This window comes from Coenobita brevimanus, chromosome 23 (genome assembly GCF_032717465.1).
Source record: "Coenobita brevimanus isolate Jiangsu-jjx chromosome 23, ASM3271746v2, whole genome shotgun sequence".
In the NCBI taxonomy this organism is placed as follows: Eukaryota; Metazoa; Arthropoda; class Malacostraca; order Decapoda; family Coenobitidae; genus Coenobita; species Coenobita brevimanus.
The window spans coordinates 48524826-48548821 of NC_136976.1; the positions used below are offsets into that span (position 1 = coordinate 48524826).

General features: G+C 39.0%; 1 protein-coding gene across 2 annotated transcripts in view; it reads right to left on the reverse strand.

Annotated features, from left to right (window-relative positions):
• The window catches only part of LOC145392960 (uncharacterized), a 133775-nt gene that overhangs the window by 80496 nt on the left and 29283 nt on the right, over positions 1–23996 (reverse strand). For both annotated transcript variants that reach the window (XM_080267256.1, XM_080267255.1), the window contains exons 5-7: positions 13290–13425; positions 11887–11999; positions 6151–6917 (exon numbers count right to left, since the gene is read on the reverse strand). In XM_080267256.1, coding sequence (XP_080123382.1) covers positions 6151–6917; positions 11887–11999; positions 13290–13425 — 1016 coding nt within the window. The remainder of the gene's footprint in view (positions 1–6150; positions 6918–11886; positions 12000–13289; positions 13426–23996) is intronic.

A 23996-nucleotide genomic window follows, 5' to 3' on the forward strand; every position in this document is an offset into this window, starting at 1 on the left:
TCTCCATTACATTCAAACTTTTCCTTTTTTTTATACAGTATATAAATATATATATATAATTTATACACACAGTAAATCCTCTTATTTGGGAGCATTTTACTTCGATGACTCATTTTTCGGGCAAGAAAAAGGTTTCCGAGTTGTCTCACAATTCGATGCTCCCAGCCGGCAGCCAACTCTCAGCAGACGATGCATACTGATGCTCAGTCTAGGCACTGTCCATGTATCTATGCAACGGTTTTCCATGATCTTTATACAGCAGGTCCAGCGGGGCAGTAGACATACGTGAGTTTGTTATTGTTTATGATCGTAACGTACGATCTTCAGTCGTGTCATGAATACACAACAGGTCCAGCTGGGCAGTAGATACACGTAAGTTTGTTATTATTTGTGATCGTAACATATGATCTTCAGCCGTATCATGCTACTATTTCTTAACAAAGAATCGTTACATGTTTCTCGTACCACTATTTATTTTTATTTTGATGAACAAATATCTGAAATAGATATAAAATAAAGCTTATCAATATTTAAGTAAGGAAAGAATAATAACTGTCCAAATACAGAGACGGTAGACTCAGCCCACCAATTTTTGATTCTATTTGACTATATCACATCCTCTCTTCCTTGTAGCAGTGAGTAAAATAATGTTGTTATAATTTCTCCCTTCCTTTTAGTGACAAAGAGGGCACATAAAATGACCGGGGTTTAGTTAACTGACTTTGATGTCGAAAATTAAATAATCTGGTGAAAAGTGGCAGCTTTTCCTTGGTTAGTGACATCAGGAACTAGCCCATCCACTATCAACACACCTTCACTTGCCACTCAAGCCAGTCTTCACTTAATTTCTGGTAAGGATTTTTGGTGTTGCAGCTCTTTTAACAGTTTTAATGTCTTTTCAGGCACATTTTTACTGTGTTATATTGTTTTAGCACTATCAAACACTCTTCATTTAATTCTGAGTAAGGCCTGTTTGGTGTTATAGCACTTTCTGATAGGGTAGGTACGTGTCCTACCCGAACACTCCACTATTTTTCCCATTGATTCTTAACGTCACACTTTCACGTTTCACGGTTCACGAGCATCCAAGCAGCAAAAAACGAGGATTTACTGTATATAGTATATATATATATCTCATCTCATCTCATCAGCCGTTTGAGTGTCCACTGTAGGACCGGCCTATCCCCACCAAAGTGGAGACAATACAGCCAATGTATCTCTACCAAGTGGCTTAGGCTGTCTGGTAGAGATTGTATGTAGTGCTTGTAAGTGTAATTGTAGTGTTGGAGTGGCTTTGGATCTGTGTGCAGTCTGTGAACCAAGTGTAATCGGCCCAAGCAAGCTGACTGGGTGCAAGCATACTTTATAGTATATGACACTGGTTCAACCACAGCACTCCTTGTGTCTGGCAAAAGCAGTACGTGGCCAGAAGAACGCTCCCAAAGTTTATTACCCTGGAGGGGCGTGAACCCTCGCAATTCAGTGTATAAAATGCACACTTTACCACTGTACCACAGAGGCTCTCTCTCTCTCTCTCTATTTATAAACAGTGAACATTGTAATATGAAATAATAAATTGTGGTATGGGAACAGTGACTGCTGAGGGGCATGGCATAAGACAAGTCGATATCTATACATATGACGACTAATAAACAAAATTTTTCCAGTTTTCCACAAAATACTCTTTTCCAAAAGCCTCCTGCTCACAACCATTTCGGAATATGGGAACTGCATTGTACTTTCAGACCCTGTTCCTCACAAACATACACAAACCTCTGAACCAGTCTGGAAACATCCCATTCACCAGCAGGAAGCTCCACAGCATCATCTTCATAAGTCAAATTTGAGGTATTAATCCTCTTAACAGTTTCTTCCTCACTGCTATAAACCTTGCTAAGTCCTCTTTCATAGCAACATCACCATCAATATACTGAATCACTCATTTGCTTAGATTTCTACTCTTCAGCACACTCCACTACCGCTATCATCATCACCATCACCTGAACCCTAATTCCCCCAGACCAGGCGAGGTAGGATCCAAACAACATAAGCGTACGAACACTATCAAAGAGCATACACAATGTAATGGTTCATACGACCATTCAATCACTGATAATCAAGGCTCCACCTCACAAGTAAATCATCAGTACATTTTTGTTTTGTTTTTCTTTACAGATGCCCTTCACATACAGCAATGGAAGAGACATTCCACAGGCTACCATGTGAGGGGAAAAAAAAAAAAAAAAAAAAAAAAAAAAAAAGGGGGGGTATCCTGGTCACAAGCTTCTCCATATAATCTGTACTTTATCCTGCCACATCTTTGTTTCATCAGCAACATTAATGCTTTCTCGCATACCCATTTTCCATATCCAAACACCTTCTTAGCCTGCCATGCCTTCTTCCATCTTCACATTATGTCTTTCAAAGAAAAGATAATGGATGAACAATTACGGTAACAGTGTGACAACTTTGAGATACAGTGAGAGAAAGAAGCATAGAGCACAATATTTGCACAATATGGCGAGAAGAAATCAGCAAAAATGCCTGACTGGGATGGAAGTCTTACAATTGATATTGTAAAATGGAGGAGGTTAGGAGAGGTCTTTGTACTGCAATTGAAAGATATGCTGTCAGTGATGATAACTGACTAATTTAAGTACAGCATACCCTTACAATATGTGCATTCAAGTAGCAGGAATTCCTGATACACTATGATAACATATGAAGACATGAGCACATGGAATGCAGAAAAGGAATGCCTAATACATGGTTCCTTATTAATTCTCCACTTATTTATTACTTCAAATCTCTTTAATGTCACAGTCTAATGTTTGCTTTACCTCTATAGGGTAGTAATGTGCCCTTAAAAAGCACAGCTGTAGCTTAGTGTAGTGTCATAAAGGGGTTTTTAGTAGGTAAGTTGGGGTCTGGCTGGAGCACTAGTGAATACATTCACCTTATCATACTGTAATGGGGATCGAGCTGTTGTGAAAAGTGCAAGATCAGGAATTTGGCACCCCTTTTAAATGTGACAGCGTTCAGATTGACTCTATCAGATACGTTTATGTGAAGCTACATAATGTGGTGAAAGTTTTTGGTGTATCAGATAAAGCCAGGATTCCAGGGGCTTGAATGATGAGTGAATGGAAGCGTGGCCCATTGGACTGGGCAAACTTGGGCTGTCTGGACATTGCTACTCATCGCCCTGCCCTAGGGTGGGAAAGGAGGTCCGAATGATGTTGATGATAATGCTGGGGTTAGCCTCTTCTCTTCAATGACTACCTTTGGCCATTATTATACAACTTAGGTACAGTAACGACATTAGGTTGTAAGGGGTTCATTAACCCCTAACTACCAGGTGTCAGTATGGACCGACTCAAAAGGGGTGGCGGGAGGCCGCCAGGTGTACGCAGGAACCACAATTGTTTTCACGAAAGTGTGAAGTGGCCGCCACTTGATCTCATCACCAAAAGCTAGGGTGACACTTCCGCCACCCAAGAGAAGCATACATTTGTTGTCTCTGTGACTTTGCCAGGCCACTTGATGTCATCACCAAAAGCTAGAGTGAGACTTCCACCAGACAAGAGAAGGATACCTTTGTTGTCTCTGTGATTTTGCCAGGTGTAAGACGATGTTTTCTTAACCCTTCTTGCCCGATTCCATTCCCGCCCCACACGGACTTTTGCCTCATCCACCCCTGCCAAGCCTCTTTCCAAGTATACTAAGTAAGGACTTAGTGACAGTGCCATACGGTATGCCTTAGATGCCACTGTGTCTAGTTCATCAAGCACTGGAGAAGTTATCACAATGAGAGTGAAGCCAAAGTCGGATATGCACACACACACAATAAACCCTGTTTCTTGTGCCAAAAACTACTCTTCCTCATGTTGTTACTCATCAATGAGACAACTTACAGAACTGGGGATACTTTCATTCGCAAGAAGAAGAGTTGGTACGTAATATGGTCTTTAATTTGTTTCCTTAACTGGTATACTTTCCAAGATACGAACATCTGAAAACAGGCTATTTTCTGAGAAATGCCCATAATGAAAAAACTACTGCACCATAAATAACCTGGAATTTAGGAGTCAAGCACATATTCAATCTCGCCCATTTGAAATGTCCCTCTTATGCAGGATGAAGTTGTCTAGACAATGCACGAACTGACTAAAATGAATCACCAAAGTTACAGGGTTGAGGGGCCCTGATACGTGAACTCCGCACACGCCAATGACTAGGTTAACATGCTAGGCATGTATCGTGAATATCTGCTGTACCAAAGTTTACTCCAGCTGTCCCAAATAATTCTGTTCGGAAGAACTGAACCTGCGTCCTTTATACAATGAACGTCATTATCCATTCTTTTCAGGCAGGCATATTAATTCTGGCACAAATTTTTCTTACTTCATGGCTGAAAACTTGAGTCTTTCATACCTCATAAAGTTGCCAGAGCTTCCTATGAGAATAACCTTAAATGAGAAAACTCATGACAAATACATAAAATCATTTATAAATCCTCTACATGTCTTCAAAAAGAATTATATAAGTTTTACAAGGTATATTCTGTTCAAATTATTAAAGAATTGCATAAGTTTTATGATTTATTTTGTCAACATATGCATTATTTCCATAACATTTAACATAAGCAGTCGTACAAAAACACCATATGACGGTATAAAATGCATAATGGAGTAGTCTGACTAGTATATAAAAGAATATTCACTAAACAACTTGAGATCTGCTTTAATGCTGAGGCAGAAGCAGTGAGAAATTGACCTGGGGAATACTTTTTTTTTTTTTTTTTTTTTTAATAATATTGACTGGCAGGAGAAAGAGCAAAAAGAGCAAATGCATGACTGAAAATATAAGTACAGGTACTTGTATTCCACTACAAACATTTAAATGCCACAATTCTGCAAATACTGTGAAAATCAACACTATTATTTTATGAGTTTTACACTACATCTGACACGCAGTTCTCTAGGTGGAAAAGCGCATCAAACTTTCCTCGGTGTAACTTGGTGAAATCAATGCGCGCATTCCTCCCAATTCACCAACATGTGAGAGAATTTTTCATTATTTTTTAAAATTAACTGAACTCTTGTCAATCTCACAACAGCTCTGGATGCTCACATGTTATGCTCTATTACTGAATGAAGAAAATATGCTTACAGTCGTCTACAACAACCAAAGTTACACAAAACAACTTCATATTACTATAAGAATATCTGACTTTGCAATAACAAGCCAAGTGTAATGCAATAACTCCCCAAATCAATATCTCATGTAAATGGCAATCCAAGTCTAATGCGTTTTGTCCTATGTGGATTACAGCTCTCAGCAAGTCTGACAACTTGGGGTTGGCACATTGCAGATATGAAAGACTCTTAGCTCATTAATATATATATATATATATATATATATATATATATATATCAAAGTCGTAGTTTCCTCTTGATGATGCAACTCTATCATAATTCCAGCATCAAACTTATACTTCCCCCCCCATTCCTACCTGGAAAAAATATCTGGGATGACATTGATGACCATGATAATGATGACGATGAAAACTTACAGTATATGCTACTATGTTTTTACACCACAAACTAGGAATTTCTACATACAGTACAATATAACCTCACTATATTGGAGTAAATAGGGCCACCTCAAGCTGATATCAATAGTCTGATATAAACAAGTTTCCAGTTCTTAACAATACTGTACTGTGCTCTACTAACTAAAATACATGACTTCAGCACTGGCTGTTACAACTATAACTGGCTGAGGATGATGTAAAATCTACATGGTTTAAGGTGAATTATAACTGCAAAGTCCAATATAGCCTAATCTGATAGTGAGGCTTTACTGTACTGTCACAAGCAAAAATATCTCAAGACTCAAAAAAATTATCAAGAACCACATTCAGATCTGCTTAATGACCACATCTTGTTTACTTAATGACAAGTTTTGTTCAGAAATAAAAACAAATACTTAAGTGTGCCATACCTAATACCTTGCATTTCATTTACATCTCACTGTCATTACGGACATACAATTTTGTTGGTAGGCAACGTTCCATGCTTGCATGGGTCAGCCTTACATATTAATTACATACATCACACAAAACCACTATCAAGCTGTTAGTCACACCTGTACAGCATCTACTGTTAAGGGTCCAGGGAAGCCAGCAGCCAGGTCCTCCATTGCTGCCATAGATGCATCCTCAGTTGAACCAGGTGAGCTTGGCGAAGCCAGGGGAAGCTGCTGAGACTCAGTACGACGCCATCGCTCAAACAATGCATCAGTCTCACTGGAATGGTCACTAGAGGGCAAAGAGGCACTACCAAGGGATTCCTCTGGACTTGATGGCATATATTTGATGGAAGAGGAATGGATGAAAGACAAATCTAGTTCATCTTCTGCCAGAGATTTGCTGTTGCTGGTGGAGGTAATGTACTGCTCTGGAGCATCATCAAGCCTCTTTCGAGTATTAAGTTTTGGCCCAGTACCCACAACAGGAATTATACTTGGCTTGTTGTACAAAATGTCAGGGGTGGCAAATGTGGGGTCTGTTGATTCAGATGCCATGTCATGTGTACCATGCATAAATGAGGAATCAGATTTTCTCCTACTAGGATTGAGGATGACACCTGCATCTTCTAAGGGCACCACTATGGATTCTACAAAGGACTCTATGTGTAATGCACTGTCTCCAACAGCCTGGGGCAACACAGGGATGAAGGGTGATTCTGGATTGTTACTGACAGGCTTAGCATCTGACATATACTGGCGTGGGGGTTCAAGTGGGGGTGGGGCAGGAGCACTCATGCAGGATACCAGGTCATCCTGAAGCTCTCGCAGCCTACGTACCTGGGCAGAGTTGAGATTCTCTTGCCACATTGTGCGGCTGGACCAACCTGAAACACATCTTACATTATATTCTTTTCATTAAAAAAAAAAAAATAATAATAATAATAATTAAGGGGTGGAGACTGCATTATAAATTATCTTTAAACATTTACCGCTCGCCATTTACGAATGGAAATGGTCTAAACTACCATAAAAAATAAACATGTGATATAGTTTTAGTCTAAAAAACACAAGTCTAGTGCAAGGTCATTACTGATTTCATAAACAGTTCAAATATAATCTAAAATTTGTACATTTATAAGCTCAATACCATGCATTTTTTCCCCCTAACTCATTTACAAGCTGACATTAGTCTATATCTGATGAAGCACATCTACTGCAGCAACCTCTCAGTGCAACTGCAATTCCTTGTTCACTTGGGATGTCTTGTTTTATTTGCCACAGGCTATGTAGTATATTGAATCACATCCATACCCAGCTACTGACAGGACTATATCTATATCTATTGATCTATATATATACTGGTCAAGTTGGTCAAAACTGTAATCAGTGTGGCACTAAAAGGTGATTTATGGCCCGAATATTTCATATGTCAGTGGATGCTGTAATGAATGTTGCCAGCCTGCAAGATTATGGCAAACAAACATTAAGTCACGGGAAATATTTCTCTATATATACTATTTTTAACTAACAGTTACATACAAAATAAAAATTTTTACTTTAAAATATACCATCCATCACCTAATCCAGTGTTGCCCCATGAGAGGCATAGGAGCCCAGGGCTAACCATAATAAAAAAAATATATCACTAGCCAAACTGAGTGAGTGTTACTGTTTCCTGTACACCAGGAAACCATTTACTACACTGGGTGGTAACCATATAACCAAATTTTGGCTCCTGGTGGTTTAGTGGGTAATTATTGTGCTCCAATCGGATTGAGCCGGTGAAGGTTAATATCCAAGGGATGGTTGGGGTTTATTGCTCACGTAATGCCACTCAGGGATGAGTGAGGCTGGTCACTCTCATCTTAAATGTCAGGACCAACTGCCAAGCCCCGGGCTCCTACGCTCCTCATGGGGCAACGTAGGATTGGAAGATGGATGGATGGATGAAATCAATAAAGTAAGGGAACAGTTTTTCAATGGAAAAGAAACATGTCATGGGATTCCAGGCTTACCTAGGATGCATAGCTATCTGTCCTCTCATTATAAGTTGTTATCTACAACAAAATAAATGTAAAATTATATCTAAGTACTGCAAATACAGCTATCTAGTGATATTATTACAACATTCGTATGTCAATCTGAAGTTTAACAGCATACTGATAGAAACTCAGGACTAAACATGCATAAAATCCACATGCAGGAAAAGACACATTCAGAAAATGTGCATCTTACAGTAGAGTTGTATTGTTTTAAGAAGCTGATTAAATGTACATACTGTAAATGTCAACCACATGTGCTTTCGGAACGATGTCAAGATGTGATAAATACAATGTCAGTCTATAGTATATTTCTGGCACTATAAACTGATCAGTAAATATATTAAAAAGGACTGTACAAGTAAAAGAAATATCAAATGCATGATACATGCATGTCCATATCATACCTTTAACATGATACCTGGGCTAAATATTTCTAAAACTTACTATACAAGCTTGAAAAGAATTTATGAGGATATAATGTGCAAGCACTAAAACTTGATAGAAGATTAAAAAAAAAACTTCGCTTTCCAACAAAAACACTACCAATGACATAAACATCTCTACATCAATTAATTAAAATAAAATGAAAACCAAATATGACTGCAGAGCCATGCTCTGATCAACTTGCCCCATATAAATGAGGGAAAGTACGATGATCATGACTTACATTCTAACTAGCTTTTATTTAAAGGTGATAAATAGAAGCATTCAAACAGCACTAAAGCAAGGACTGATTTCCTGAATAATTTTGACATAAACTTATGTCAACATACCACTTGCACATAAGCCCCTTACAGCCATGTAGATCCATTAAGGCAGTACTGTACTACTGTGTTGTTATGTTTGAGTGTATAGGGCAGTCACAGTCCATACAGGCACAACATTTTGGCTTACCTATCACATAACTTAGTAGGCTATAATGATGGGCTACTAACCAGTAGGAACTACTGAACTTGTACTCTCAAATTAGACCATATAGTCTACATAAATACAAACAAATTACTCGTGTGTGTGTGTGTGTGTGTGTGTGTGTGTGTGTGTGTGTGTGTGTGTGTGTGTGTGTGTGTGTGTGTGTGTGTGCACACTATTTCACTGCACATGGTGTTGACAATTCTCCTGCTCTTAGAGTTTCCGTGTTTCTATACTCTATTTCACACTATACTGAAGTGGAATAATGAGCTGGGAAAATAATGATGATGATGATGATGATGATGATGATGATGATGATGATGATGAGGAAATCAATGATACAAACCATGGATTGTGTGTCCTTTTGGGTGTCATTATGTTCTCAGCATGGTATATGTTATGAAAAAATAAAGAGCATATAGTCTGAGACAAGCCATTTACCTCTATAAAAAAAAAAAATCTGACACTAAAATTTTTACAAATACACTTGAACCTTCTTTAAGCATTCAAAATCTATAAAATACTTTAGTGGATATAAGTACAAAACAAGATAAGGAAAAGTAATGAAAGCTACCTCAGGAGCAGCTGGCAAACCAGTTTAACCTGGATGGAGGATAAGGATACTGCGAAAAAATTTTACTTACATGAGGGAAACCCTTGCCCTATCAAGGCTTCATTTCTACCTGTGGTGGTGGGAATGCAAGGATAGTGGATGATGCATGATCCAGACATTAATGAAAGAAAAACATAAGGCTACCCCATGAAAACTAACAACACACAGAGATCTTAAAACTTATGGTTAGGCTAGGAAGTTACTAAAGTTTATGCAGTTTGGTCAGCTACCAGAAAGTATGCCACAGTTGTCATTCAAGCATGAAAAACTTGTACAATGGTGATGAAATTCAGTCTATTAACCACCTGCTAATATTACTGGTTTATCTATCATGGGCAAGGGTTTCCAGTCCAAGAACAGCTTAACCCGCCACATCCCACTGACGTATATATACGTCCACATGTTTTGTCAGTGTCAGTCCTGTTGATTTATATAAACGCGCATCAATTGCAAGGTCCCTAATTTGCACAATTTTCAATTTTCGCGCATGAATTTTGGTACGTATACACGGGACACCTTCCTCTACAAGATGCCAGGCAGGGACAATGCTTTACCCTGCATGACCCCCCCCCCTGCACGCCATTGTCTCGGCAATTCAGCTGTTACCAGTGATCTGGCCAATAAAGACATGTCGTGCCACGGTACGAAATTCAGGGCCAGAGTGATTCCCCAAACGATGACAATGTGGAGGACAAAGTTTACGTACCATTAGAGGAAGAAACAGTCAGAAATGATGATCACGTAATGTCGCCAAAAAAGGTCAGGTATGTTGATGTGTTTGGTGAGTAAAACAATGCTTATATTGCCTATATTACTGTGTGAAAACCAATATACTCTTGTACTACATATAAATTCGCACCAAAGAAATAAATACCGTTTATGAGGTGTGGAATAGTTACCCTCTCACAGAACTCGATTTCCTTGGAGCCAGTCTGATAAAAAACCCAGTAAGATAAGGGGTACTGCTACCTGTATCGAGCATTTTAAACGTCAGGTGAGCGATTTCTCTATAATTTTCGATGTTTCTCACCATAAGTGGAGGTTTGAGCCAAAAATTTTTTTTTTCCAAAATTGGTGGGGATTGGGGGGAATCAGTGGAGGAAAATCAGTCGGGACGGGGCGGGTTAATTAAATAATCAAGTCAAGGACGAGGCACTTAAAACTTTTCACTTCAATCATTACTGTACCATATCCAGTTTCCTTACTAGATTTTTTCAAAGATACATAATATGCATGCTTGCTACTCTAAAAATCCAATAAATTATTAGGAGAAAACTTTGACAATGTACTAAAAACATAAATAAATGAATTAAATGCAGGAATAAATAAAAGCAAACAAAACTAAGAAGATATTTCCGAGAAAAGACAACACAACCTTTAACATCTGTTCCACTTTAATAAAAAAACGGAGATGGATTCATAAACTGATTCAATGATGCTAGTCAATAAATGGAAGACTTTCAAATACCACCTTAACACCAGGTGTGTCTTGTGAATACATACATTACTTTTAATTATTAAACCTGGTCTGGCAATGCAATGCTACCTTACTATGATATACCATCAGCCAAAAAAAAATAGAAACGATAATACTGTACCTGCTATCTTTTATCCAGAAATATCATCGTAATTAAGCTTTCTCATGAAATAAGGAAGTTAACACCATGTAGCTTCTGAAAAACTTGAAAAACACAACCTTGAACATGAACTGTAGGGAGGGGAAAAAGAAACTGCTGTACAACAATAATGTTGCTCTGAAAGGTGTTAGTAAATAGTAGCACAATAATACTTTTTGGCTAACATAGGCCAAACCTTTTGCATCTCCATCCCCAGATACATCCACTAGTCCTGAAAATTATTACAGTTTCAGCTCCAACAGACAAATGGCTCACAAGGTTTCAGTATGAATGAACTACTTAATCACTCAACACATTCTTCTATTGACCAATAATAATAATAATAATAATAGTAATAACAATAATTTAATAATAAAAAACTATTAAAAATAAAGAATACCTCAGATGTTTAATGATCAGTCTTATTTTCCTGCATTCTTGCTTTGTCAGCAATATTTTTGTTCATTATCTTGCAGCAATTTAAACAGCTAAATGAAACAAAAACAAAATCAATGGGAAAACAGTTCAGAAAAAGAAACTACTTATTACTAGTTCTTGTATGCACACATTTTATATGATATGAAAACATGTAATCCAGTGCTGCATGACTTGCTGGATAACTCTACTGCTAAAAACATCATACTCTCAATGCAACCAGGTATGGACAACTTACCAAGGAAATGTCCAATGCCAAGTCCAAGCACACAGGCTACAGTGAGTGCCATCACCACATTAAGGCGGGTATTGAGGTCCTTGTCCGGGATGTGTTTGTACTGAATATCAGGCCTGGGGGAACAGGTAATCATACACATACGTAGGTCAACAAGTCTGCACACTTCTTAAACCTCCTCATTCCCTAATGCATTCCTATTCATCAACCTTTCCACAACCTCTTAACTTTACCACGGCATTCCTTTTTTCTGGAACATCTTGGAGCTAAACTAAGCTACATTAACCACAGACCTGTGCTCATCTATTCTCATTTGTTAGGAATTTAATACTGTAATTTCTCATCTGCCCCTTGCTTATATATATATATATATATATATATATATATATATATATATATATACTTATTCTATTCATTCATCCAGCCATCAGCCAACCCTATGTTGCCCCATGAGGCACGTAGAAGCCTAGGGCTAAGCAAGTTGTTCCTGACATTTGAGTTGAGAATGGTCAGCCTCACGCATCATCAAGTGCTATTACGTGAGCAATAAACCCCAACCACTCCTTAGATATAAACCTACACAGGCTCAATCCAACCAGAACACCTTAATTACTTACTAAACCAACAGGAGCCATAATTTGGTTATATGCTTACCACCCACAATAGTAAATGGTTTCCTGGTGTACAGGAAACTATTTGGCTTGTCACTCAACGTAGAGTAACCCAGAGGCAGAAGGAAGGGGAAAGAATGAAGGAAAGAAAGACAGAAGAGGGAGTGTAAAGTCACCCATGGGCAGAAGTATGAGGAAAGAATGAAGGAAAGAAAGACAGAAGAGGAAGGAAGAGAGGAAAGGGCAGACATCCAAAGCAGCACTACATCGAGTGAGTGGATGATGAGCGTCCCCACCTACCACAATTATATTCTATTACCTACACCTATTCCTACACTAGACACCTCCCCCCAAAACAGTGCTCTGTCTTTAGAGAAATTTAAATTAAATTTTTCTTCCAAACATTTCACCCATATTTTTTACTCTCTCCAAAAACCTTTCTACAAATCTAAGAAATTAAGTAAACCCTTCCAAGCCTTGCAAGACCCTTTACTGTCAGGATTACCAGCCCACTACCTTCACTGTTTAGCTCAACTTTCAACTATTCATCCATTCATTATGTAATTCTACATTGTTCCATCATAAGCATAGTGATCCTAGGCTAAGCTATTTAGTTCAGACATTTAGGGCAAAGGTGATGACCACTCACTTGCCCATGTGACCAATCATTCCTTAGATTTGAACTTTGACATATTATATCCAGCTGCAGTAGCATACATCAGACTACCAGGACTACAATTAAGTACTCCAAAAACACTGAAAAATATGTAATAAATGAAAACTAAGACTCCAAACCTGATAGCAGGCAAGTCATCTGGAAGAGATGGGGATGAGGCAAGGGAAAGATCAGTGTCTTCGTCTAGCTGCTTGTCCTTTCCTTCACCGAGAACGGAAATGTCAGTACTGGCCATGCTCTCAATATCTCCATCCTCTGCAACAGTATTACAAATCACATTATTTCTCAACCAAAAAGCAACACTCTTATCATCAACCCACCAAATGCATTCTTATTAAATCAAGGATTTACTTATACTCAATATGCACAGACCAGCAAACCAAGGAACATAAATAATGGAAACTTATGTTGACAATACTGTATTTGGAATTCAGCATTAAGAAAGAAAACTAGTTGCAACCTATGATGACAACCCTTAAAATATCGGTAATAATGTAGTAATCATGGGATACCCTGTGCTGAAAATTCTGGCAGTAACAAGAATGTTAGTATACTGTCAAATTACCCTTCTGTATTATCACACCTCTCTCACTAGTAGCAGTGCATCACAGTGCAGTACTTTCCAATGACAACTGGCAATGACCACATTAGCTTCAACAACCAAGATAAGTTTTAGTTATTAATGTTACATAACCTTGACCTGTCTGGCAGAGCAGACCCATCAACCACAGGTACAGTGGAGTACATGACACCATGTAAGGATCTGGCGCCCTGCTGTGGTAGACAATGCTTCGCCTGGGTTCTCCCCATAATGAGGTTCAGAGAAACATGAGGAGTTTTGGCTCCTGGGATGCTGCAGCTGCTCCACCCAGGGTGCACAGAAACACATAAAGGCTCCTTGTCAGCACCAACAAAGTTCTGTACTGTGCAGTAGGTTATGCACTGGCAGATCCCTGGTCTAACAAACACAGGGTTTATCAATATTTTTACTGCAATGCCAGGCTTCAATGAGAGATATAACACACAAATTTCATGGTTTCCCTTTCCTCTCCTCCATCCTTCTTTCCTTTCATCCTCTTCTGTCTTTCTTCCCTTCATTCTCTCCTTGTCCTTCTGCCTAAGGGTGACTTTACACTCCCTCTTCTGTCTTTCCTTCATTCTTTCCTCTTCCTTCTGCCTGTGGGTGACTCTAAACTGAGTGACAAGCCAAATGGTTTCCTGTACACCAGGAAACCATATACTACGCTGGGTGGTAATCATATACCGGTGACCAAATTTTGGCACCTGGTGGTTTAGTGGGTAATTACAGCACCCCAATCGGACTATGCCAGTGAAGGTTTATATCCATGGGGTGGTTGGGGTGTACTGCTCACATAATGCCACTCAGGCAAGAGTGAGGCTGATCACTCTCATCTTAAATGTCAGGACCAACTTGCCTAGCCCAGGGCTCCTATGCTCCCCATGGGGAAACGTAGGACTGAATGATGGATGGATCAATATTTTCACTACAATGGTTGGGCTCCAAGACAGATATATGACAGGAATTCTAAAAATAATGGTAAGTTTGATGACTGATGGATTTCTTAAGAAAAAAAAAAAGTATCCTGAGTCATTTTTTTTTTTTTTTTGGCTCATTCATCTATACTCTTGACTATCATGACCATTAAATTAACATCTGGTACAGTATAAAACTCCAAAAACTGCTGTACAGAACAACATTTATATCAAGACCAGCTACTACCCCTACATCCTTTGTAGTCATTAAAGTGTATGGAAACCACCACTGTCCAGGACTATGCTGCGAGCACCCTCAAACCTCATATGGCAGCTGAGTGGGAGACTGAACCCAGGTAGTCTTCCTTCTCTGATTAATGTCCCCAGCAAAATAAATATGTCAACTTCTTAGCCTTTATCATTCTTTTTCTGTGCCTGCCCTCCTCTCTTCCTATATCTCCCATCTTTCCTGTCCCTTCTTATTGCTATTCTTTCCTTTACAAGTGGCTTTACATTGAGTGACAAGCCAAGTGGATTCCTGTGAGCTGGGAAACCATTTGCAACACTGGGTGGTAACCATATAACCAATCCATACGTGCTCCCTACGTGTCAACAAGTGAGTTGGTGGAGGGTTACTGCCCCTCCCCGTAAAACCAATAACTCAAAGTCAAATGGCCACCCCTTACGGGATTGTGGCGTCTGGCAATAGATAGACAGATAGATGCTCTAAATCTCACCACCCCATGTAAATGTGAATAATTAGTTATAGATGATCTATCTATCTATCTATCTTATCTATTGTCAGATGCTTCAATCCTGTGAGGGGAGGCCACAAACAAATTGCATCCATGTCGACTGGTCCCTCGCCATTTCACTGCCCTGCTCCCAGCTCACCCCTCCTCTCTTATTTACCTCTCCACTCCATCCCTCCATCTCATCCTTGGCCTCCCCCTCCCTCTCCTCCACTCCATCTCACTAACATACACTCTCCTCATTAGTCACTAACATACACTCTCCTCATTAGTCTCTCACTCTCCATCCTCTTCACATGGCCAAACCACCTCAGTATTTCTCCAAATGCTTTGTATCACATCCACATCCACACCACAAAGCTCCTTCACATCCTCATTTGTTAATCTGTCTCTCCATGTAGCTCTACATGTTCCTCTGAAATTACTCATTTCCATTGCTCTTATTCTTGACTTGTGTCTTTCTAACAAGATCCAGGCTTCACTTCCATACGTTACAATTGGAATCGCAGTACTGTTATGCAGTGACTTTTTTTTTTTTACTCCCATGCCCACTTCCCTGTTTCTCATCAAGGCTTTCAAACAACCAGCAAACTTTCATCCTTGTAGTACCCTTTCAAGCACTACACCCTCCAAACTTCCATCCTTACTCATCACACTACCCAAGTACTTAAATGCACTCACAGTTTCCATTTCATCATCCAACCTCAAAGATGATACTTTTACTTTTTTGCTTTCATCCTAAAAGTCAGATACAAACCAAACCACAACAGATCAATCACAACAGCAGCAGGGTTCTCTCTTCAGTTAATCCTAAGTGGAAGCCTGTCAACACTTATGCCCACAAGCTAATTCTTGCCGGTGTTATGAATATGACACGCTCATCTCTAATGGGTCTGAGGAACAAACACTCATGATTGATGAAAATATGCAAATACTGAAAACCCATCTAAAATGGTCTGCACAGCCATAATTTAATTAGTTATGTGATAACTGATAAGCTAAAAATAATTTTCAGTGCCCCCAAACAATGCCAGACATGAGGATCTATTCGTTTAAAGTGTATTTTCAGATCATCTAACAATAAAATTTGTTGAATCATACAAAAATACACATTGACCTACAGTAGTGTACAGTATTTGTAATAGCTTACTCATTCATGAATAACCCTAACTGGCAGAAGTGGAACAGCAAAACACAGGGGATATCCGTTAACTCAGATCTCGAAAAAAGATAGAATTGCGATTTAAGACAAAGGGAAGTAACAATCTTAAAATAACATGGGCATTTAATTTCTCCCTTTATTATCCAGTAACACAATAATGTCACTCAATTATTTAGGAGAAACTAAGTGGATGCATTTAAGTAGTGAATTTCCAGATGGCTGTATTTATTTGCAACTCTACATTGTGCTTTTGTCTGTCACTGGTAGGGTTCCGTGACACAAAGCCATACCATGTGACCCATGTCCTATGCCTGCGTGACTCAGGCTCATTGTTGTGCTGGTTGTCATCATGTCTAGAGGCATGTTCCCCCCCCCCCCTCGGTCCTCACTTCACTCCAGAACTCTGAGTATGCGGTTCCAAACATAGTTACAATGCCTAAGCACCCTGAAAGTGGTACAAACATGAGAAAAGCATTTATTCCCGAGGAAAATGTGTAGCTACTGCATGACATGGTGTGTGGTGTGGGGGCTTACTGCGTACAAGAGTAACATCCGGGAAATCAGATAAAATAAGTCCTGTGTGTTTTCGATGCGGATTGGCTCTTTGTTAAAGACAGTGATAAAAAATAAGAGGTTAATGATGTGGGACCAGCACGTTTTTACGTTTAGTGCAATGAATGCAAAAAGGGTTTTGAGATCAATTTTTGTTATAAACTGACAGACTTGGAGTTAGAAAATTCAGCTCTTATGGTGTGCGAAATCTAAGTGTTGACATAAGATGATACCGTGTTGTTAAGTGAAGGCGAAGGGGAGTTGCAAGGTTTGGTGGATGAGTTTGGGAGTGTGTGTAAGAAACAGAATTTAAAGGTGAATGTAGGGAGGAGTAAAGTTTTGGTTTTCAAGAGAAGTGAAGTCAGAGAATGTACAGTGAGGTTGGATGAGGAGAAAATTAAAAAGGTGCGTGCAATTAAGTACTTGGGTAGTGTGATGAGTAAGAATGGAAGTTTAGAGGGTGAAGTGCTTGAAAGGGTACAACTAGGAAGAAAGGTTGCTGGTTCCTTGAAAGCAGTGATAAGAAACAGGGAAGTGAGCATTGCAGTGAAAAAGCTACTACATAAGAGTATTGTGATACCAACTCTAACGTATGGAAGTGAAGCCTGGACCTTGTTGGAGTGACATAAGTCGGGAGTGAGAGCAGTGGAAATGAGTTATTTGAAAGGAGCACGTGGAGTCACATGGAGAGACAGACTGACAAATGAGGAAGTGAAGGAGCATTTTGGTGTGGAAGTGGATGTGATAGGAAGTGCTGGGAGAAACACACTGAAGTGGTTTGGCCATGTGGTGAGGATGGAGAGTGAGAGACTGACAAGAGGAGTGTATGTGAGTTGGGTAGAGAGGGGGAGAGGGAGGGAGAGCCCAAGGATGAGAAGTAGGGATGGAGTGGAGAGGTATAAGAGAGAGAGAGGGGGGTGTAAGCTGGAAACAGGGCAATGAAATGGCGGGGGACAGCGCGACATGGAGGGAATTTGTTTGTGGCCACCCCTTATGGGATTAAGGTGTCTGGCAATAGACAGATAGATAGACAGACATAAGAGATTAGGTAAGACTTTGACTTATACTATCATACAAATTATACTGCCCGGCAGACCAGTTTATTATTCAGGATACTGCATTCATATTTACCATAGATATGTACAGCCACTCTATGCTGATAGTTTCATTGTATATTTTCCTTTATTGCTGATGACTAATGATACTTCTGAAAACAGTTTCACACTGCATTTTCCCAATGAATAAATGCCACAAATAATTTTCAGCAAAATATGTGTGATGCTTGGCGGCAATTTTCCACAGGTTGATTATTCCAATTTTTGCCTGGACGGTACTGGAGCCTTTCAAGTTAGGCTTAGTAGGAGTTCTAGGTGGTTAAAATTATGAGGAGCCTTGGGGGTTAAACCTTTCAGTTAGGCTATGTTAGGATGCAGTGACACGTCCAATCAGCAAAATTCTATGTAATCACATTGCAACGGGCATCTAAGGTAGAATTATTGATAATAACCAATCTTATTATATATTTTTATGGAGAAATAAGTGGCTTCCAGAACCTAACTCTTTGTTTTACATGTAAATATGGGTCACATTCAAGCATGACACTCTACATAACCCATTTTGCGTTGTACGGAGACTCCACTGTGTACGGTTATTCTACCAAATCATTAATGTACCCTGTTAAATGAACTTGATGCTTTTACTACAATATTTAATAACATTGTTAAAAAAAAAAAATGTTCTCTATAGGAAAATATTTTAAATTCAAGTTCACCTTGTTAGTAAACCTATTAAGATTTAAAATGAAAATATACTGTACAAGGTTCACAACTGACACTGCTGTAAATTTGCTTCTTACAAGTAAAAACCTCAAGTGCATTCTATCTTAGAAGTTGAGACATCTGCACTGATAAAGAATATCCCACTGTTCAATAACATTCATTAGATAATGATCTGTCATCATCCTGCCATGTGCCTGAGACGTGAAACATGAAACCTTGGCACATACTGACCACGTGCTGATTAAGTGTAACCATTTCATCACCTCATTATCAGTCTTGTATCTCCACTCACAAAAACAAACACCCACACCCACACCCACATCCAAACACACACACACACACACACACACAAACCAGATAACAATGATTACACCACTCAGTGCACAGAAATATGTGAAATCCTTGACACACATACATTATCTAATCCTGTGTTACCCCTTGAGGAGCATAGGGGCCTGGGGAAAGGCAAGTTGGTCCTGACATTTAAGATGAGAGTGACCAGCCTCACACATCCCTAGATGGCCTTATGTGAGCAATAAAAACCCCAACTACCTATTGGATATAAACCTACACAGGCTCAGTGCCTTAATCACCCACTAAACCACCAGGCATCATAGTTTGGTTATATAGTTACCACCTTACCAATTAGTCAAATTTATGCTGACACTTGTAACTCTCAATCATACTATAATCATCATTTTGACCCCGTTTCCCCCTTTCTTACTATAAAAGAGCATGTCCAGTGATTTGGTCACTTAATATTTACAATTTATTCAAACCTTCCACTTGATAAGAACACATACCTGGATACTATGGTAATCCCTTGGTTATCATGCATCAGTGTGTAGTGGTTTTCGTTATCCCCGTTTGATGAAAACCTGCACACCTGCCATTATCGTGGATTTTTTTTTTTATTACACCTAAGCTGATTCTGTCGACAATGACGTGTAAAATTTGTGGGTTCCAATGGCTTTGAGGGAATCAAAGATGAGGCCTTACTCGTGGAGTTAATCCCAGGTGGAGGTGACCACTAACTCTCCATCTCCTAGCCTCAGAACCCCTTACCTGAAGCCCATTTCAGGTTTCTACATGGTATGTGTTTCTTCCTTAGTGTGCCCTTTTCATAATTTTCGATTATCCTAACCAGGCCTATGTGTGTTTCTTACCATAACAGTATGTATGTACTCAAGTGAGACTACACTGTTGTAAAAGAGAAAATTTGGGTTATGAGTGGGGTGCCCAGTACCAATTGGAATAAATCCCATTGGTTCTGTGCGTTTGTTATTGCGCAATTTTGTTATCACGCACTACGTGGTACCAACTATGCGTGACAACCAAGGGATCACTGTATATTAAATAATTTTCCTGTATAGCCCCTTTTGATATAGAGTACCGTAAAATGATCATGTTAAAACATGGATGCTTCACCTTGTTATAAGCTTTTCCATACATACTTTTGTCCAACCATTTCCTTTTCTAATCAATTCATTTATTTCACTGACATTCAGTAGCTTTTTTTCTCACATTATTTACCCTAAGCCATGTCCACTTCAAATGCTTGCTGACGTGAGCAGCAGCTCGATCTGAAGAAATTCTTGCCTGCACCCGCTCATATGCAATGGGGCAACTTGTAAAGATTACAGTAATGCAAAACTCCACCTGCACCTGCAAGCACCAGCAAGCATCTGGTGTGGATATGGCTTTGGGTTTAGTCATCAATCATCCTCTCGACCTAGCACACCTCTCCCCATCTTCAAAAAAAGCACTCGTATCTACCTATTTCATGATCCATGCGATCATACCATCTAAGCACACTCTCTTCTATTCTTTACCAACTCTGTTCAACACACACACACACACACACACACACACATATACTGTATATATATATATATATATATATATATATATATATTCTATCTATCATCCAATCCTACATTGCCCCATGATGAGCATAGGAGTCCGGGGCTAGGCAGTTGGTCCCGACATTTAAGATGAGAGTGACCAGCCTCACTCATCCCTGAGTGGCATTACATGAGCAATCAACCCCAACCACCCCCTGGATATAAACCTTCACCGGCTCAATCTGATTGGAGCGCAATAATTACCCACTAAACCACCAGGTGCCAAAATTTTGTTATATGGTTACCACCCAGCGTAGTAAATGGTTTCCTGGTGTACAGGAAACCATTTGGCTTGTCACCCACAGGCAGAAGGAAGAGAAAAGAATGAAGGAAAGACAGAAGAGGGAGTGTAAAGTTGTCCATAGGCAGAAGGACAAAGAAAGAATGAACAAAAGGAAGACAGAAGAGGATGGAAGGAAAGAGGGATGGAGGAGAGGAAAGGGTAGACACCCGAGAGCAGCACTACATTGAGTGAGTGGATGGTGAGCACCCCCACCTACCACCTATATATATATATATATATATATATATATATATATATATATATATATATATATATATATATATATGCAGACTAACCACAGGAGAAATGAAAGGAGCGACAGTGAGTACTTTCGTATATTACGGTACATCTTCAGATACTCTGTCTGAAGATGTAATATACGAAAGTACTCACTGTCGCTCCTTTCATTTCTCCTATGGTTAGTTTGCATACATATCTTCACGGTGAAGTGAAGTCTCTGCAAATATATATACATATATATATATATATATATATATATATATATATATATATATATATATATATATATATATATATATATATATATATATATATATATATATATATATATGTGTATATATATATATATATATATATATATATATATATATATATATATATATATATATATATATATATATGTGTGTGTATATTATATATATATATATATATATATATATATATATATATATATATATATGTATATAATATATATATATATTATATATATATATATATATATATATATGTATATAATATATATATATATTATATATATATATATATATATATATATGTATATATATATATATATATATATATATATATATATATATATATATATATATATATATATATATATATATATATATATACTGTAAATACATATATATGGTAGGTGGGGGTGCTCACCATCCACTCACTTGATATACTGCTGCTTTGGGTGTCTGCCCTTTCCTCTCTTCCATCCTTCCTCTTCTGTCTTTCTTTACTTCATTCTTTCCTCTTTCTTCTGCCTACGGGTAACTTTACACTCCCTCTTCTGTCTTCCTTTCCTTCATTCTTTCCTCTTCCTTCTCCCTGTGGGTGTCTATACACTGAGTGAAAAGCCAGATGGTTTCCTGTACATCAGGAAACCATTTACTATGCTGGGTAGTAACCATATAACCAAATTATGGCACCTGATGGTTTAGTGGGTAATTAAGGTGCTCCAATTGGACTGAGCCTGTGTAGGTTTATATCCAAGGGGTGGCTGGGGTTTATTGCTCACGCAATGCCACTCAGGGATGAGATGAGTGAGGCTGCTCACTCTCATCTTAAATGTCCGGACAAACTTGCCTAGCCCCTGGTTCCTACACTTTTTATGGGGTAACATAGGACTGGATGATGTGTATATATATATATATATATATATATATATATATATATATTATGCAAGAAGAAGGAACCAAAGGCCAGGAATCCACACACCTTTCCTTCCAAGAAAAAAAAACAAAAACAATACCAAAGACAGCCAAATTCAAGATTCGTTCATTTCGAGATGCCTGGACACACTGCGTTTGAAAGACTGGAGATCATAGGAAGTAGGAAATACAGACAGAGGGAGACAGTTCCAGAGTTGACCTGTTGCATAACTGAAGGACTAGGAGTAATGGTTAAACTTTTGCATTAGAGAGTTAGACAGAAAAGAGATGAGAGTTTGTTGCTAGACGGGTGCTATGCACCTGTCGTAAAGGTGGAGGGATGCAAGCAGACAGTTCAGGGGAGGAGTGACCACTGAAGTAGCAATAGAAAAGAGATAAAGAGGCAACACTGCGGCGAAGAGACAGAGGTTGAAGGGAGCCAGTAGGAGGAGGAGAGTTGATAAGACGAAAAGCCTTTGACTCCACCCCGTTGAGAAGAGCCGTATGTGGGAAGTCTTCCCACACATGAGAGTTGTACTCTACACAGGGGCAAATAAAACCTGTGTATAAAGTCAACAACTGTGCAGCAGTAAAGAAGACACGGAGTCAGCTTAACACACCTAATTTCTTGGAAGCAGATTTTATGTAAGATGTAATACGATCTTTCCAAGATAAGTCCCGAGAGAATGAAACCCCAAGTATGTTTAAGGATAATGCAGCATTCAGCTGGATATTATTAAACATTAGTGGCTACTCCTGTGAAGATTGTGATGGGTTGATAGGTGTAAGAACCGAGTTTCTGATGCATTAACAAGATTATTTTTACCCGTCAGAGATAAGAGCCAAGTCAGACATTAGGTGTGCCATAGCCTCATTCCCTGATTGTTGAAGTAACTGCTGAGATGGATGTTGTGAGAACCGAATGGAAAGGTGAGGGGTGGAATCATCAGCGTATGAGTGAATAGGGTTAGATGTACAGCGTAGAAGGTCATTGATGAACAAAAGGAAGAGAGTTGGTGATAGGACACAGCCCTGAGGAACACCACTACTGATAGATCTAGGAGAAGAATGATGACCGTCTACAACAGCAGCTACAGAACGACCAGAAAGGAAGCTATACAGTGCTCGTCAGAAGTAACGAGTGCCCTGCGTCCCTCCTACGAAACAAACTTTCAACATTGAAAAAACATATAAATAAAGCATTTTATTTACCTTTAGTACTTCGTAGGGTATCCTTTACGCTTCTTCACGGACCTGAGACATCTTGGAAGTGAGAGGGCGAGTTCCTGAGGTGCTGGAGGGGTATTTTGTCCCAGGAGTCACAAATGGCTGCTTCCAGCTTAGGCAGAGAGCTCACGTCCTTCCCTTGGAGATTCTTCTTTACGAGGTACCAGAGGTTTTCTATCGGGTTGAGGTCTGGGCTATTTCCTGGCCAGTCTTTCATGAATGATACCTCGCAGTCACAAAGCCAATTGGTGACCAATGTGGCTTTATGAGC